Source organism: Falco punctatus, assembly GCF_963210335.1.
Source record: "Falco punctatus genome assembly, chromosome: 11".
Classification (NCBI taxonomy): Eukaryota; Metazoa; Chordata; class Aves; order Falconiformes; family Falconidae; genus Falco; species Falco punctatus.
In genome coordinates this window covers 2232982-2247417 of record NC_137591.1, presented here as the reverse complement: position 1 = coordinate 2247417, position 14436 = coordinate 2232982, and the positions used below count along the sequence as shown (strand labels likewise).

Sequence of the window (14436 nt, the reverse complement as noted above, 5' to 3'; positions counted from 1 at the left end):
CCCCTCTCCGTGCTCGGCGGGGCTGGGCCACCGAGCGCCCACCAAGCCGAGCCCCTCGGCTCCACCGCCCCGGGGCGCCCGCCCCCCGCCCAGCCCGGGGCTCCTCCCCTGCCGTCAGGGCCGCGGCAGCCCCCGCTCCCCCTTTGTCACTGAAGCACAAAGGTCCTCGGCGGCCCGGGGGGACGGGAGCTCCCGCCGCAAAGCGCGGCCCCGCTGACGGGGATCGGGGCAGGTCTGGGCTTTTTTGGGGGAGGTTTAGGGGTTCGGTGGCAGTTTGTTGTGGCTGCTTTTTTGGTTGCTTTGGTTTTTTTTTTCCCCTTATTTGCTTGAGTCAGCAAAGTTGCATGCGCGGGTGCTTTCGTTTCAGCATCGGCCCACGGGGATCATTTTTGAGGACTTAAAACGCGGTTGTTGGAAAAGCTGCTGGCAGAGAAGCGGCTCGGCAGAGAACTGCAGATCGTAAATGGTCTGCGCACCTCTGAGAGGGGGGAGAGCAGGAGCCGGCAGCCTCCCGGGCCGGCCTCCGCCCCAGGCCGGCAGACCCGAAGCAGGGGGCCGAGCAGGCACAGGCGTTCCCCCGGGGAGGGGGGCAGGCCGCCTTCTCTGAGGTACCGAGCAGCCTAGAGCGCTTCCGCTTTTCAGGGCATTTGTAATGCCAGAGTTCTGGATCAGGCGCTCTCTCCTTTGCCTTGCAGGACTGTGCGTGTCCTTGTACCAGCCCTAGGACAGCACTGCACCTGGGCAGGTGAGACGGCCGGGGAAAGGTTTTAGGGAAAACAGGCAGAATTAGGACTGGACATCTGTTTTGGGGCTGTGGGGGTTTTTTTTGTTGTTTTTTGTTTTCCTTTACATAGGACCAGCTTAGCGCTGTTGGTATTGCCCACCCACGAGTGTCACACACGGCAGGAGCCCCGCTGGCGGCTCCAGAGCTGTTCCCTGAGGACCTCACCGTGTGCTTCGTCGTGGGTGAGACAGCTTCCACGCCTGTGCGGCTCACCGTGTGAGTACGACTGCGGGACCAGGCGGCACGGCACGGCGACCGGCGCGCAGCGCGGGGCAGCCCCATCTTCACAGTCGATCGTGCCAAGGAGGCCGCGCCCGGGGCGGGAGCGGGGCCCGCCGCCTCGCGGCTGACAGCGGGGGCGGGCCCAGCGCCTTGACTGACAGCTGGCTTCCCGCGCACCGCGGGGAGGGGGCGAGGCGGAGGCGCCGTGCGCGGTGACGTAGTGCGTGGCGTGCCCCCTCCCTGTGCCGGCCCCTCCCGCCGCTCCCCCGCCGCCGCGCAGACCGTGACCCGCCGGCGCTGCTTCCTCCGCCGCGGCGGCGATGTGACCCCTCCCCGCCCCTCCTCCTCCCCCCCCCCGCCCGCCGCCGGCCGCCGCCGGCAGCCCGCGCAGCGAACATGGCGGAGGTGAGAGCGCGGCGGCGGGGCGGGGGCCTGCCCGGGAACTTGTTGCGCGGGGCCGCGGCCGGGCGGAGCGTCCCACAAGTTAGTTGTGGGGCTGGGGAGGCTGCGCCGGGCCACGGGGAGCCGACCGGCGCCCGCAGCCCCGGCGCTCCAGCCAGCTCCCTTGCGGGGCCTACTGCCCCGGGACGGGGAGCCTGGTTCCGGGCCCGCGGCGGCGGCGATGCGCGGGCGGGACCCGAGCGCGGCCCGGGCGGGCGCCCCGGGCATCTGGAAGCGGTGCCTCTCGCCCGCGGGCGGCAGCGGGAAGGGGTCGTCGGCGGGCAGGGGGCTATGCCTCGGCCGCGGAGCCAAGGCTCTACCGGCGGCAGCCCTCTCGAGGCGGGGAGGAGGCGGGGGAGATGCTGGAGAGGAGCCCTCGGCTCGGCGGGGTTCGGGGCCCGGCTCCGGAGCAGCGGGGGATAGGGCAGTGGAGCGGGGCCTGTGCCTTCCTCGGGACGGGGTCCATCTTTTTTTTTTTTTTTTTTTTTTGGGGGGGGTGTGCGCGGATGGTGGAAAGTGGGGTAGCCTTGATTGCTGCGGCATGGGGAAGTGTGATCTATTCGGGGTGGAGTGATGCTCTTCCTGCCAGCTCTGACCGTCTCTCTCTCCATCCAAATGTGAAAGATTCGCATCACCCGGGCTTTTCTCAGCGAAGCATCGCTTGAGCATAAGACATGTATTTATTTTCTTTAAATACCTTTCTTGTAGTCCTTGAGACAAAGGGGAATTGTCATCATAGACAGAAGGGCAGCCCTTCCAGTCTCCTGGGGAGGAGACCTTTCTCCTGAAAAAGGGAGAAGGGCTATTCAGGGGAGTTGCAGGACATGGGAAAAGGCTTATTGACCTCTTTTCTTCTGTGGGAGGCAGAGCGAGATACGTGTTTGATTATTGAGGTGTGGATTTGTCCATCCCAATAGGATCTGGAAGAGCAGCTCTTTAGCTTCTTAGGAGGCAAGTTAGGACAGATGAATAGATACTTAATTAAGTTTTCTTCAAATTATGCTAAGATTCCGATCTTAAGGTAATTTGCTGCTTGAACAGTGTTGACAAATGAATTGGAAATGCTTATTTGAAAGGTATGGAATTAAATTATTTTTTTTCTTCTGTGGGACAGGCATTTCTTCCAGCCAGATGAGGAGGGAGTTGGAGGTATGGGGATTAGATAGATGAGGCTTCTTCCCTTGAAATTCCTGAATATGTGTGAATTTTTACTTAAATTTATTCTTTCTCTCCTAAATGACAATTGTAATGAAGTGTTCTTCCTGTTATTGGTACAAAATGTACTAATTTAATCTTAGAAATTAAAAGAATCTGCCTGTCTGTGTTTTTCTGTGTCTTGAAGGGCAGAGATTCACAAGTCTGATCCCTGAGTAATTTCTTGGTTGAGAAAATGTAGGTGTTGAACTCCTGTGATCTGTAAAGTTGGAGAGACATAGGGGGGCCCGTGTTGACCTAGGCATCACAGTATTCAAGATCTTTGTCTCAAGTTTTACTGGTTGCTTGTAAGGTTTAAACACAGCATTATTGTGAAATATTCGTGCTAGCGCTCTTCTGGTGGGAACTAAGTTCACCATATTGCTAAAGAGCCACAGGCAGTGCGCTGAATTACTTCCTATTCTGTATTGTCATGTACTTATATTGACGTTATAGCAGTGATAGCATTGAGAGTCGTAGGGGATTCATGCTGTAGAGAGCAATAAAAAGTCAGTGAGTTATGGAGGTCAGGCAGCTTTTGTTTTTCACTTTGTGGACGTTGTTCCAACAGGTAAGGCTTTTATTATGCGTTGGTCTTGGTATTTTACGAAGAAAGAAAGACAGGCTCCCCACCCCCCCAGCATTTTGCTTTTTTGAAGAAAAGCTAAAATGAATTCTTTGTCCTTTTTTGGCTTCTTTATTCCAGGTTAAGGGGCAGGAGCAGCATAAAAGGGCTGTGCTGTGAAAGCTTTGATCCACCTGTGGGATGAGTTCAGTAGCACAGGAGTGGCAGCAGCCATTCAGGCTTGGCTGACATTCGTTCACAGTCGTTGAATTGTGCAGACAACTGTTTGCATGGCTGCACTGCAATCTGGATTAGGAGACAATCAGAATTAAAAAAAAAACCACTTTCTTTCAGTGATTTGATGTAGGAGCAATGTCCGGAATACGATTCCTAGCACAATTTAGGAAATATATTGGGGATAGGATGGGAAGTCTCCTTGGCGCAGGCATTGCCACCCAAGCTCTGGTATTTGCCATCTGCCTAGAGGAACTGAAGATGACTGCTGCTACACAGTGGTGTCCTAGGTATGCTGAAGGAGGAGTGTGTAAGGAAAGTAATGTGCAGCATAATGTGATGTTGAGAGAAGGAAGACTGATAATTCAGGCAGTCCTAGGACGAGCCTGGGACCAGCCTGGGTTTGAAAATGCAGGTGGAAAGTAAAACGGCTGTTGTGCCTCTTGTCCTCTTCTCCGTCCCTCCCCAGTGGTAAATCTTGTCTGGACTCTGCTGAAGGAGTGCACGGGAACTCATCCTTTAGTCTGGAAGGATCCTGAAGTGTTGCATTCTAGAGAACCAGCTAAGTTTCAGTGCTAGAGACACAAACTTCAGAAATAAACAATAGAAATATGAAACTTTTTGAATTTGACAGGAAGGCTTTTCAGACAGGAGCTTTGAGCTTGGTTAGAGAGTCCAGAAAGTGAAACTAAAATAACAAAAAATGACGTTTCAGTTTTGTAGAAGCTTACCAGTTTAAATACAGGACAGACAAAAAACCGATTTTGAATAACCATTAAACTGGTTTTAGATCTGAGATTAATAACCTGTGTTAAGGTTTCATTTTACGTGGAAGCATGCACACGTGATTGGTTTGAGTCCTGATATTCCAACACACTGGAAGATGTTCTAGTCATAAATTGGAAACATCTCTAACTTAAGATCAGCTCAAGCTTTGTGAATATTACAATATCATGCATTAAGCTGCTTATTTAGTCTTTGTGGTGAAGTGAATGCTGATACATACATATTTTCTTCCCAAATAAGAGTATTTTAATGCCTATTGAGAATAAAAGATTTTTGACTGGAAAGCTTGATTAGTAGTTGAAAGAGAATGTTTTTTTGTTTATTCAGCCATTATATTGTTTGAATAAAATGTCAGTGAGAATGAGATGATCTGATTTCAAGAACTTGAAGAGCTGGGGTCAGACTTTTGTGTTGAAAAGATAGGCAGCTAAATACCTATTGTAATTTCCAGAAGTGCTGAATTCCTGCTGTTAGTTTATTTTGTTCCATGATAGGATGCACCGGTCGCGTTGCTACAAGCATTTGAGAGGACACTAAAAAGGCAGAACTAATGGCAAAATGATGAGTGTTTGCATTGTGTGATTTATTTATTTTTTTTTGTGTGTGTGGTGGGTTTTTTTGGTATTTTTTTTTAAACTGTCTGAAGAATAAGAGAAGTACTAGGACTGCTGCAGAGTTGTTAAGGACATGTTTGAATCAGGGGAGTTGGGGACATAGTATCCGTGATATCCCTGAAATCAAGCATAGCTTGATTTCAATTTCAAGCTGATTTTAATTATGGGTTGAGGGGGGATGGACAACAACTGGGGTGGTCTAACAGCTCCTAGCTGCCTGAAAGAGGAGATCTAGTATTGCTGCTGCTTTTGTGTAGATGTTTCTGAACTTGTACTGTAGGCTGATACAGCTTGCCAGCTTAGAAAGAAGTGCAAACCTTCCTGCGGGGTAACCAGTTGTATCGGCTCATGGAAAGATCCAACAGAGATGAGAGCTGGTATGCGAGGTGGTAGGGGGCAGCAGAACCAGATGTGGGGATCAGTGGGAGGATGATGTGTTCCTCCTTCCAAAAAGGTCAGGCTGTGAAATTGTCTCAGCTTCCCCTCAGCCAGTATCCTTGTCTTGTGCTGCTCTGACTCTTGACAGCAGGAAGCTATTCACTGTTACTGTTGCTGAAAAATATGGTCCTGTTTCTCCCAACTCTTGAGCAGGCAGTTGACAGTCTAATGGCAGGTCCTAGCCTTTCACAGATTCATGGAATGGTTTGGGTTGGAAGAGACCTCCAAGACCACCCAGTCCCACCCCCCACCACGGGCAGGGACCCCTCCCCCCAGCCCAGGCTGCCCCCAGCCCCGTCCAGCCTGGCCTTGAGCCCTGCCAGGGATGGGGCACCCACAGCTGCTCTGGGCAGCCTGTGCCTCACCACCCTCACAGGGAAGAATTTCTTCCTTGGACCTGCCCTAAGTCTCCCCTCTTTCAGCCGGAAGCCATTCCCCCTTGCCCTATAGTGACATGCCCATGTGAAAAGCCCCTCCCCAGCTTTCTCATCAGCCCGTTAGGTGCTGGCTGGTGCTCTAAGGTCTCCCGGAGCCTTCTCTTCCCCAGGCTGAACAGCCCCAGCTCTCAGCCTGCCTGCACAGCAGAGGGGCCCCAGCCCCCTGGTCATCTTCGTGGCCTCCTCTGGACTCGCTCCAGCAGGTCCGTGTCCTTCTTAGGTTTCTCATCCCTCGGTGAGGTTATTCAGCTTTCAGACCTGCTGGAATAAGAACTTAAGTTTTTCCTTCCGCAGAGTGAATTTCTGTGGGGTTAAAAATTTGAATTGGCATCCTAAGGTGTCAGGCAGGTATGGGAAGAGGCAGGAGCATTTGGGTCTTGGAGAGGAGCAGGACCACATCTCTTCTGGTGCCAGCGGACAGTTAAACTGACTCAGCCAGATTTCTTTGGGTGCACTTTAATGTCATTTGGATTTCTGAAAATTTAGTTGCTCTTGACTAGAAAACCAGTTTATTAACATTGTGTGGCAGTGCTTGAGTAAGTAATCTTTAAATTAAAAATGTTTGGTGAAATTTTCCTTTTTTTCTGAACATTAGGCTTCTTTCAGTTTGAGAGTTTTAAACTTCGTGAATGTAACTGAATTCTAGTTTTCATGTGCAGCTTGAACCAACTTCAGGACACAATGTTTAAGAAATACATGATCTAATAAGCATCTCTAATAACCTTTTTTACATTTTTAGTCTTTGTATTTTTATTAAGCTATGCTATTACTTTAAAACAATATGCATAAATGTGTAATAGCCTCCCCTGCAGGAAGCAGTAGTAAAGTTAACATGGTCACTAATGTGGTTGGAAATTGAGATGTTTTAACAGTCAGGGAGGACAGAGCTTTTGAGCAATGTCTGAATACAAAATAAGGTCAACATAGATTAAATCAAGGTATCCTGCTGACTGATCTAAATAATGATTAGAATCAGTGATTCACATCAGTCCATCCTGTTGAGCACAATTATTTTTTTTCCTCACTTGATCTTAGCTTTTACTGTCTTTTTGTTTGTTTGTTTCACTTTGGAGCAGTTTTTGTAGAATACGTCGCAGAGGTATCTGTAAACCTATTGTAGATCAGGGAATTCCGTTCTCTCACTTCTTTGGTGAGACTATAAAGTCCAAAATGATTGGTTATAGTCACTGATTGTATTCCCTCAGGTTTTCTGATAACTATTGAAGAGAAAACAATAGCATTTAACATTCTGCATTCCTGATCTTGGAAAAGAGATTGGTTTGGTTTGGTTTTTTCCTGTTGTAGTAGAATTGTTTTGTGGACTTCTATGCATGTGGTAAGATACTGATGTTTAAACTTCTTTCTAATACAGTGGAGGGTAGACAGTGGACTTGTTGAAAAGTTCTATTTCTTTTTGAGCTTTTTCCTGGCCAAAAGCCCTAGTCTGTATTAGCATTTCACTACTAATCCATGCATGTCACAGATTGTGTGTAAGAATGTTTTCTTGTGGTGCTTGATATATGACTGTATCTGGTTTCATTTGAAATCGTATGGTGGGAAATGGTCACTCCATAGATTTCCACTTTTTTCTTAGCAAGAAGTTGAGGCTGGTGCTGTACTTTGTAATGGAGGTGAACAGTAAATAGTTAGAAAATGTCCAGTTGAAAACATGTGCTTCAGGTAAGACAGAGGTGGTATTCTGATCAAGTGCTGTGGCCGTGCTTCATAATATTGTTTGAAAATTGAAGTTTTCTTGCTGAACTTCCTCTATCGAGCAGCCTTATCAGTTAGCCTTACAGCATCTGCGCTCGTTTCATTTTTCTGGTGACTCAGTCCTGAGCAGGGATGACTACTCTGGGCTGGTGGCTCCTCATTCTAGTCATGTACTCTGCTCAAAGGAGAATGAGAATCAGTTCCACTTTATTGTAAGTATGTTAAGTTGGTGTGTGATTCAGCAGCAGCATGGTCATGAGCCATTGGACAGAACCTGCTTTTACCACCCTGAAACGTGCTGTTTCTTCTCTTGACTTAGAACCCTGAAAAATGTAGCTACATTTGCTCTTCAGGACATCTTGCAGAGGTCTGTACTCACCTTGGGTGTGAGTGTTCAGGCTCATGAGGGAGGTAGTCCCTCTAGTTTGGAGATCTAACTACCCTGACAGTCTTACGTCATTGTCATCTGTCTGTCTTGCTGTGTTGTCCCCCTGCACTTTCAAGGTGCTATTTTCTCTTGCTGGAGGCTACTCCTACAGCAAGTGTGGCAGAGAGGAAAGCAGGACAGTGTCACCCGTTGAAAACTTTTAAGTTTGTACAGTTTTGCTTTGGGTGCACCTTTGCTTTGTTGCACCTGCTGTGGTGTGATAACCTCTGACAGAAGTGTGGAGCAGATAGCAGGCTGGAGAAAGTTAAATCGCCTCAGGGAGAGTCATTGCCTGACACCCTTCAGCCTTCTGTGTTCCCATGAAGCTTTTTTTTTTTTTAAGTAGCAGCTGCTGCTTTTGTTAGAGGTGCAGCTGAAATACCTATTTAAGAATTTCTGCTGGTATTTACAATATTGAAGATGTCCCCAGGTAATACAGTGACTTCACTGGCAAAACTGACTTGAAAAGGCTACTTAAGAAACGCTACAGTTTGCTTCCCCTGAGGTGTGCCGCTGCAGATTTCAGGAGCCATGTTGCAAACCAAGTGTCTGAAAGATCCACATTGACAATATCCCCTGTGAACTACTGACAGTATCATCTGCTTCCCCTTTCCAGTCTTTTTGTGGTGAAGAGATTCAGGTGGATTGATACAGGACTGAGTCAGCTGCATTAAAACCCAACCTGTGCTGTGATTCTTGCTAGTTAGGCACGCTGAAACTCATCAGGCAGCTTCTTCAGGAAAACCTAACCTGCATTTTTTAGTTTGTTGGCGGGGGGGGGTGTGTTAGATTTTATTACATAATAATAAACAGAAGCAGACCTTACCTAATATTCTTCTCAGAAGAGGCAGACAGAGAGAGGGAAGTGAGCTTATTTATAAGTAGTTTTTCAGGGCTACCTGCAAAACCTCAAAACTTGGATTATGAGATAATTCGGAGTGGAAAGGACCTCAGGAGGTCTCTGGTCCAACCTTCTGCTCGTGGCAGGCTCTGTCCTGAGTTCTGACCAGCTTGCTCAAGGCTGCTTCCAGTCTGGTCTTGAAAACCTCCAAGGAAAGAGACTGGGCAACCTGTTGTAATGTTTGGCTGTCCTGAGGGAGGGCAGTCATCTTTATAAGAGTGAAGTCTAGGAAGGGAGTGGCCAAGTCGGGGACCTTTACTAAGGTGATTGGTTCAAGGCTTAGATACACATTTGACATCTGTGAGTTGAAACATTGCACCTGATCTTTGTGTTCTGGAAGGACAAGAATTTTCTCATTTAGCAACCAAACTAAAAAAAAAAAAACCACCTAAAAATCCATGTATATAAGTTTCCATTTCATGTGCAGAAGGGCTTGGATGTTGCTGTAGTTTTGGCTGTAGAAGTGTTCACATGTGAAACTATTAAATAAGGGTCAGCCGTATTTTTTTTCTTGTTTCGATATATTGCTCATTTCTTCCCAAGGTAAAAATGAGGCAAACCATTCTCTGACACTTGAGTTATTTTGTTATACAACACGGGGAGACAGGATCAGGCTGGAACTGTCAGCCTTCCACTGAAATACCTGTTCGTGAAGAGACACGTGTGCCCTCTTGAGTAAAGGATGTTCTTCACCATTTTAACTAGTCGTTTTCTCTAGGCCATCATCATTTAGCTTAGCTCATTGGAGAGTTTATTAAATGGCTGCCACAGTCACTTCTTAAGACAGCAGCAGTTTGGGCGTGGGTCTTACCACTTTTTAGCTGGTGAGCTCCTGTTCTCAGTTTGAACTGTAGGGTTAGTGTCTAAACCATGTGTATGCAAAACTTCAGTTTTCATGTGGTCTTTGAACATTATTTGTGTAACTGTATATCTGCGTTTTGGGAACAAATGTGAGTTGTTATGAACACAGATCAGTATTTTTCTTCTAATTAGTCTGCTTAGTGAAATGTAGCTTTAGTGGTGTTGAAGCCACATGCATGTATACTTGTGAGGTAATTGCATGTACCCTCTACCCACTGCTCATGCTTCATTCTTTGTGGTGTTATATAATAGGCAATGCTGCTGCATTTTAAGGTTTGGTTGCCGGTTTAATATTAAAGTTTTCTGTGCCTCAAATGTTGCTAAAACTAGATGCTGCAGTTACCAAAAGTTGCCAAAAAAACCAAAGCAGTTAACTGTGGTATTTTCCTGTAGCAGAGCAAAAAAGACCTGAGCATCTACTTAATTCATTTGTCACTTTTATTGCCATCAATATAGACAAAAGTTAATTTTAGTTTTTAACTGTTTTATGTAACACTTAAAGAGCTATTAAAGATAATTGTGTAAACTTGAACAGAATGTATTTGTCACTGTCTTGTAGAGACTGCAGATACAGCTAATGTTAAGATGTTTTGTTATTAATCGATTATATTAAACAGCATGGAAGATATTAGCAAATACAGCAGTAGCTTTTGGGCAGAAGGGAGACTGCATAGTGTCCGGTCAGTTCCATTCAAGTATTTCTTTACAGGCCGTAGGAGAAATGTAAGAAGTGAAAACTCAGTGCATTACTTCCACAGGTTTCACGTTTTGGCGTACTCCGTTCTCATCCAAGCAGCTATGAAGCATCGGAATAAGACACACAAGAATTTCCTGCCAGTGTGCAGAAACGGGCACTGCCTGGAAGCATGCTTCTACTTCTGAAATAGTGAATTCAAAAATAAACTGTGCAAAACTGATGTCTCCAGAAGGCTGTTTGCATTAAATAAACCTGTCATGCTGCCAATTCAGGTTTTCTTCTGCCATTTAACTTCCATCACAAATTATAGTAATACAGACCTCCCAAAGTCCAGTGAGCTTTTTGTTGTCAGGGTAACACTGTAGATCTAGGTTTTTTCTGTCTGACATGTGTCTGCTAGGTTCATCATTTGACAGTCCGACGGTGTCTGAAAGAGGCTGGCCAACTTCAGTTCCATTTATTCCCATGTCCATACACTGGAGAATGTATTGGTTATGATCTTTTGGCTCATAGTTCTGCAAGTGTCACTAACCTTCTGAAAACAACTACTCTGCATGTCTTTCCATAGGCTCCTAAAAATACACATGGAATAAAAAGCGACAGATTATTTTAGTGCCACCCAAGCCTAATGTTTTGTTGCTCAGTGTCTTTTCTCTTTCTCTTTACCATGTTTGCATTCTTCATATCTCAGAGCTGGTATTTCCTTCAAGTTGCTTATCTGGAGCATTAACAAATGTGCTTAATGGTGTATCCATACAGCAGGACTCCTTTAGCCACTTGAGTCTTTTCTCACTGTCCGTGAGTTAGGAGTTTTTCAATGACTTTTCATTCTTTTGAACCCACAACAAACACTTGCTGTTATCTTTTCTGACGGTGCTGTGCACAGAACATGTTGAGTGTGTCAGCCTGTATATTTTAAGTATCCCATAGCTTTTCTCTGCTGGGCCTTGGATACCGTTACCTTTTTATAGGTAGCAGCTCTTTGTTCCCGTGAGTGCCCTTGAGGCAAAAAAGTGCTTTGTACTTCTCTGGGAATTGCTGCAGCAGAAAATGAAAAGCCACCGAAGTACAGGGGTATCCTTTTCCACAGGAATTCCTGTTATATTGACATACCATAGCTTAGGACTTAAGATCTGATGATACCAATGTAGCCATATGATCTTTAACTACTGCCAGGAGATTTTCATAAGCAGATGCCCTCAAAGCCATCTGTTCTACCCTGTCCAGTGTCACGATCACTTGGAGGCAAGGAAATAGGACTGAATTATCAAACATCACCATAATTGTCTTGAAACAAGTCATTAATCATAGGATGCTCTTTCACCTTGTGTAATGCTGACAGCTTGTCGTTGAAGGGGTTATTCCTCGTCTCTTGCTGCACACCCTTCTTGTGTCTAGCTTCAGACTTGTGCCCTAGATTGTTTGCGGCATGTCTGGCAATTGCAAAGGCCCAAGATGAAGTACTTTGGCTCACTGATCGGGTAGAAAACTGGCGTTAGCTTTCTTTGAGATTGGTTTGCTGAACCAGCGCATGCTGCAGCTTCCCAATTGCTGGACCTGGCACAAGTGGTAGAGGCACATGGAGTGGTGGGAAGAGGTCAGACTACTACTTTTGGCAGCAGCTGGCCATTAATATAGATGAGATGTAATGTGACACTGCATCTAGCTAGAAATAGAAGGCAGAAAATGATTGACAGTGCATCACTTAGACTAGAAACATATGAAATGCAGAGAAATCCACTAACTAGGACAGACTAGGTAGATATGGTAGGCAAAGCTTAGAAGAAAAGAATAGAGACCCAGAGGCTGTTCTTCTAAAAGCTGCCTGTGAAGTCTGTGGCAGAGAATGAACTAGAACCTCTCAAGGGATGTAGGCATTCTGTCAGGTAGCCTGAAATGGACTTAATGTTTCCAGAGGCGATTGGGTTTTTGCAGATTTTCTGGTTGGGGGTTGTGTGGTTTTTTACTTCCATAGACTAGAACCATACTGGCTATATATTTTGGAGTTGTTGAAAAGTCATGGGAGTCATTCTGAATTCTAGAGGCATTGCAGTATTTTAGCAATGCTTTTGAAGCTGTGGAGGAGATGATTGCTTTAGCAGTGTTTCAGCCTATAGGGAAGGCCATTTGCTTGCTTGAGCTGTCATGCCTACTCCATACTATTTCAGAATACTGAAAGCTGAATTTTGTTTCTTGAAGCATGCTTGACTTCTATGAGATGTTTTTATGCCCCACTATGGTTTTGTGTCTACTCTCAACAGGAAAATGCTTCATTGTGGTAAGCTTCATTACAATATATATTGGAGCATTTAGTTATAGAATTGTTGGAGTTGGAAGGGACATCTGGAGATAATCAAGACTAACCCGTTGCTCGGAGCTGGGTCAGCGAGAGGAGGTTGCCCAGGACCTTTGTCAGTCTGGTTTTGTATACCTCCAGTGCAAACACGGCAATCTCTTGGGGGAACGTGTTCCTGTGTTTCATCACTTACAGTGAAAAAAGCTTTTCCTTATGTTTAAATGTATTGTAGTTTGTGCCCATTAAATCCTGTCACTGGTTGCCATTGAGAAGGGACTGGCTCAGTCTTCTGTACAGCCTTTTCTTCAGATATTTGTGCACGTGGATCAGATCCTCCTGAGCCATCTCTTACCCAGGCTGAACAGGCCAGGCTCTCAGCCTCTTGTCCTGTTGTAGATGATCCAGTCCCTCAGTCGCTTTTTGTGGCCCCTTGCTGGAGTTGCTTCATTCTCTCCCATGTCTCTCTTGAAATTGGAGAGCCCAGCACTGGGCATATAGCTCTGAGGGTAAGGTCCTGGTGGACGCCAAGTTGGTTGTAAGCCAGCCATGTGCTACTGGGGCATAGTCGTCCCCCAGCACCCTGGGCTGCGTTCAGAGCACTGCCAGCGGGTCGAGGGGGTGATCCTGCCCCTCTGCTCGGCCCTGGGGAGGCACGTGTGGAGTGCTGGGTCCAGGGCTGGGCTCCCCAGGACAAGGGACACATGGATGGACTTGGGTGAGTCCAGCAAAGGCCACAGAGATGCCTGAGGGTCTGGAGCACCTGAGATGTGAGGCAGGGCTGGGAGAGCTGCTCAGCCTGGAGAGGAGGGGGCTCAGGGGGGTCTTATCCTTGGGTGTAGGTGTCTGATGTGGGAGTAGAGATGAGGGAGCCAGACTCCTCTCAGTGGTGCCCAGGGAGCAGGACAAAGGGCAGTGGGCTTATGTTGAAAATCAGGAAATTACAGTTAAACATAAGAAAAACCTTTTATTTTAAGGGTGATGAGAAACTAGATCAGGTTGTCCAGGGAGGCTGGTGAGTCTCCATCCTTGGGGATAGATAAAACATTGCTGGATGAGATTCTGAGCAGCCCGTTATAGGTGCGTGTACTAGGAGGTGATTCCCTTACAGGTGAAGGACTTTGTCTTTCTCTGTTGAACTTCATGACGTTCCTGCTGGCCTGTTTCTGCAGCCTGTTGAGACCCCTCTGGCAGTGTATCCAGAGCAGCTGTGGGTGCCCCATCCCTGGCAGGGCTCAAGGCCAGGCTGGACGGGGCTGGGAGCAGCCTGGGCTGGGGGGAGGGGTCCCCGCCCGTGGTGGGGGATTGGCACTAGGTGATCTTTAAGGTCCCTTCCAACCCAAAACATTCTACGATTCTGTGATCCACCACTCCTAATGTATCAGCTGTAAACACACTGAGAATATGCTCTGTCCTGTTGTCCAGGTCCCTAATGGAGATGTTGGACAGCCTCTGCCCCCTGCCACTGACCTCTAGGTGGACTTTGCCATTTATCGCAACCCTTTGAGCTGGGCTGTTCAGCCCGTTTTCCATCCACACTCCTGTTTGTCCAGGCTTACTTCATTGATTTGTCTGTGAGGATGTTATGGGGGATGGCATGGAAAGCCTTGCTGAAGTGAAGACAAGTAGCATTCCCTGCACTCCCTTCATCCACCATGCCAGTCTTCTCATCGAGGAAGGCCCTTGGGCTGGTCAGGCTTATTTCCCTTTTGTAAATCCATGCTGGCTGCTCCCTTCGCCGCCTTCATGTCTGCTCCATCACCTGCCTGGGTGGGGTGAGGCTATCTAGCCAGTGGTTCTCTGGATCTTTGTCTTTGAAGATGGGAATG

The 14436-nt window shown here is 47.2% G+C and overlaps 1 protein-coding gene across 5 annotated transcripts in view; it reads left to right on the top strand.

Annotated features, from left to right (window-relative positions):
- Positions 1-93: 93 nt before the first annotated feature.
- The window catches only part of MIER1 (MIER1 transcriptional regulator), a 43661-nt gene continuing 29318 nt past the window's right edge, over positions 94-14436 (top strand). Inside the window, exons 1-3 of one of the 5 annotated variants that reach the window (XM_080406695.1) lie at positions 94-232; positions 696-745; positions 855-1000. Coding sequence is in view for 1 of the 5 variants with exons in the window: in XM_080406694.1 (XP_080262820.1) it covers positions 1403-1411 (9 nt within the window). In the remaining 4 variants the exon portion in view is untranslated. The other 4 variants (XM_080406697.1, XM_080406696.1, XM_080406698.1 and 1 more) reach the window with 4 other exon arrangements.